The sequence below is a fragment of the Trichechus manatus genome, unplaced genomic scaffold (assembly GCF_000243295.1).
Source record: "Trichechus manatus latirostris isolate Lorelei unplaced genomic scaffold, TriManLat1.0 scaffold00067, whole genome shotgun sequence".
Taxonomy (NCBI): Eukaryota; Metazoa; Chordata; class Mammalia; order Sirenia; family Trichechidae; genus Trichechus; species Trichechus manatus.
Window position 1 is genome coordinate 3,885,306 of NW_004444003.1, and position 3,638 is coordinate 3,888,943.

The 3,638-nt window shown below is 39.4% G+C and overlaps 1 protein-coding gene across 1 annotated transcript in view; it reads left to right on the forward strand.

The window, feature by feature from the left end:
• Positions 1–3,610, forward strand: part of PHYH (phytanoyl-CoA 2-hydroxylase) — a 50,786-nt gene extending 47,176 nt beyond the window's left edge. Inside the window, exon 9 of the mRNA XM_023734356.1 lies at positions 2,904–3,610. Within this exon, the coding sequence (XP_023590124.1) occupies positions 2,904–2,957 (54 nt within the window). The 3' untranslated portion in view covers positions 2,958–3,610. The remainder of the gene's footprint in view (positions 1–2,903) is intronic.
• The last annotated feature ends 28 nt before the right edge of the window (positions 3,611–3,638 follow it).

Here is a 3,638-nt window from a genome sequence, read left to right on the forward strand (position 1 = left end):
TATAAGACCACTATTATAAGAACTCAAGAAAAGGTTTAAACACAGAAGATAACATTTTTTGATGGTTAGAAGGGTGGGAGGGAGGGAGAAGGGTATTCACTAACTAGAAAGTAGACAAGAATTATCTTAGGTGAAGGGAAGGACAGCACGCATTATAGGGGAAGTCAGTATAACTGGACTAAACCAAAGCTAAGATGTTTCCTGAATACAACCAAACACTTTGAGGGACAGAGTAAGAGGGGCGGGGGTCTGGGGACCATGCTGTCAGGGGACATCTAGGTCAATTGATATAACAATGTTTATTAAGAAAATGTTCTGCATCCTACTTTGGTGAGTGGCATCTAGGGTCTTAAAAGTTAGTGAGTGGCCATCTAAGATGCAACAGTTGGTCCCAACCCACCTGGAGTAAAGGAGAATGAAGAATACCATGGTCGTAAGGAAAGTATTAGCCGAAGAGACAGAAAGGGCCACATAAACCAGAGACTGCATCAGCCTGAGACCAGAAGAACTAGATGGTGCCCAGCTATCACCAATGACTGCCCTGACAGGGAACACCACAGAAAGTCCCTGATGGAGCAGGAGAAAAGTGGGGTACAGAACTCAAATTCTAGTAAATAACAAGACTTAATGGTCTGACTGAGACTGGAGGAACCCCAGAAAGCATGGTCACCAGACTCTCTGTCAGCCCAGCACTAAAACCGTTCCTGAGGCCAACTCTTCAGACAAAGATTAGACTGGACTATGGGACATAAAATGATACTCGTGAAGAGTGTGATTTTTAGCTCAAGTTGATGCATGAGACTCAATGGGCAGCTCCTGTCCGGAGATGAGATGAGAAGGCAGAGAGGGTCAGGAGCTGGTTGAATGGACATGGGAAATCAAGGGTGGAGAGGAGGAATGTGCTGTCACAGTATAGGGAGAGCAATTAGTGTCACATAACAATGTATGTATAAATTCTTGTATGAGCTACTAACTTGAATTGTAAACTTTCACTTAAAGTACAACAATAAAATTTTTTAAAAAAACCAAACCAACTGCTGTCGAGTAGATCCCGACTCATAGCAACCCTATAGGACAGAGTAGAACTGCCCCCACAGGGTTTCCAAGGCTGTAGTCTTTATGGAAGCAGACTGCCACATCTTTCTCCTGTGGAGCGATTGGAGGGTTCGAACCACCAACCTTTTAGTTAGCAGCCAAATGCTTAACTACTTCACCACCAAGGGTACCTTAGGGGGTAGTGAATTTATGTTAATGGGAGAGAAACAACTCAGAAAAGGATGAGAAAGGTTGCACAACTGAAAGAATGTAATCAGTGTCACTAAATTGTACATGTAAAAATGGTTGAATTGGTATATATTTTGCTGTGTATTTCTCAACAATGACAACAAAATACATAAAATTTTTTTGAAAAGAACATATTCACTTGTAGAATATGTACATTTTAGCTTCTGAACCAAGAAGCTGATCCTACCTTGTTTTGATTCATATTAGATAATCATACATACATGCATTTCATATGTGAGTGACAGACCCCCCAACAGCCTGAGTTTAAGGCTGACCCTGGCCTGTGATGTACTTTGCAGAGCATGGCATGCCCATGGTAAGGACCATGTTGCTGGGAGTCGTCTTCTGAAGCATCTTCCCGGTTTGACAATATTGCTTCTCCCTTAAAAACCAAACCAGTTGCCATCAAGTCAGTTAAGACTCGTGGCGATCCCATGAGTATCAGAGTAAAACTGTGCTCCATAGGGTTTTGAATGGGAGATTTTTTGGAAGTAGATCGTCAGGCCTTTCTTCTGAGGTGCCTCTGGGTGGATTCAAATTGCAACCTTCTGTTAGTAGCTGAGCCTTTGCCGTTTACACCACGCAGGGACTCCCTTCTCCCTTTAGAACTGTGAATCTATCCCATATCTGACAATATTCTGATTTTGCATTTGCAGATCCTAGAAATTTCTTGTCCTTCTTCCTTTGTCCAGTACATAAGATGCCTTATGTAGCCAACATATTTCGTCAATTGAGGCCTTCGTCTAACATGCTGAATTTTAAGACAAAAAATTCATACGTTATGTTTGAGGCTTGTCAAGCTTGTGCTAAATGAATTGCCTCCCATGTTTATTTTAGTTAATCTGTAGGTATAGTTGATGAGGTTTACTTAGAATAACATACTAACCGCTGTCATACAGTTCTTTGTAAGGTACAAAAGCACTTTCATATCCATTTTCTTATTTTCTTCACTAAAACCCAGTGGAGCAGTCATTATAACCCCATCTTATTAATGAGAAAATAAAGTGTCCAAGAGTTTGGCCTAAGTTTCATAAGTGGCAGCACTAGATTTCAGAGTCAGGTCTAATTCCAAAATCATTTTTTCTACCATTCCTTGCTGTTTGCTCAAAAATTAAGAAGAAACAAGAAATAAATAAGAAAGTCTGTAATTTTTTTTAAGAGAAAACAAACAAACAAAAAAAACAGTAACCCATGACAACCGTTTTCACTACTGTGATCTAATCAGAAGTTGTTGTTTCTTGCCATTGAGGCAATTTTGACTCATGGCGACGATGAGTTGAACATTCAAAATGGGCCAGGAAGGTATGGTAAGGTACAGAAGGTACAGAAAATGTTTGCAGTATGACCAAACATAATCTATCTAGTTACATTACCTGTAATCAGCAAGTGAGCCAAATAAAACAGGGTTGACAATTTGGGGACCCACCAACTTAGTTTAATTAACACTATTTTAGATGTTGGTAAATAACTGAAGTCTCAGAATATGTTTTATTCACTATGACTATTATAGCGACTTTTTGTTCTGTTTAGTCATTTTGTAGAGCCTAGAAATTTTATTTGTCTTGTGATTGGCAAATTGAAGTATTCCATAAATTTGTTCTGTTTGGCATTATTTGCAGGATGTTTGGCAGTTTCGAGCCCGGCTTGTGAAAGGAGAAAGACTCACACTTTGAAATAGCCCTTTGCTGCTACCCTTTTAAAAGAAACCAAAACAACGTGCGGTGACTAAGGAAAATGCATTCTTATTGAGATGATGTAGTCTTTTCTATCACTTGTTGACAAAATCAAAAAGCATGTATCAGGTACTCAATTGCATATGGGTAATTTTGTGGTGCAGTGATGTTGCTCTGGCAGAAGTAAACACCAACAAAACTCAAACCCATTGCCATTGCCATCAAGTTGAATCTGACTCATACCTATAGGACAGAGTAGAAATGCCCCATATGGTTTCCAAGGCTGAAATCTTTAGGAAAGCAGACTGCCACATTTTTCTTCCACATTGCGGCTGGTGGATTCAAACCACTGACGTTTCGGTTAGCAGCGGAACACTTAACCACTGCACCACCAGGGCTTCTTGATGTAAACACAGTAAGAGTGAAATATTATTGTTTAAAGAAAATTAATTTAGGGTTACAACTAATAAAAGTGATTGATTTAAGAGTGTTAAATCAGTTTCTTTCATTCAATTAACTCTTTACTCAAGCAGAAACAAAAACTTTGAAACTCAGGGTGTGTTCAGTTTTGCATCCTTTTCCTGGTAAACCCACCACCTACCAATTTCACATCATGAGTGATTTCTTTTCAAATCTAGAATAATGTATACTGCAGGCACATGTAATGAAGGGTATCAAAAA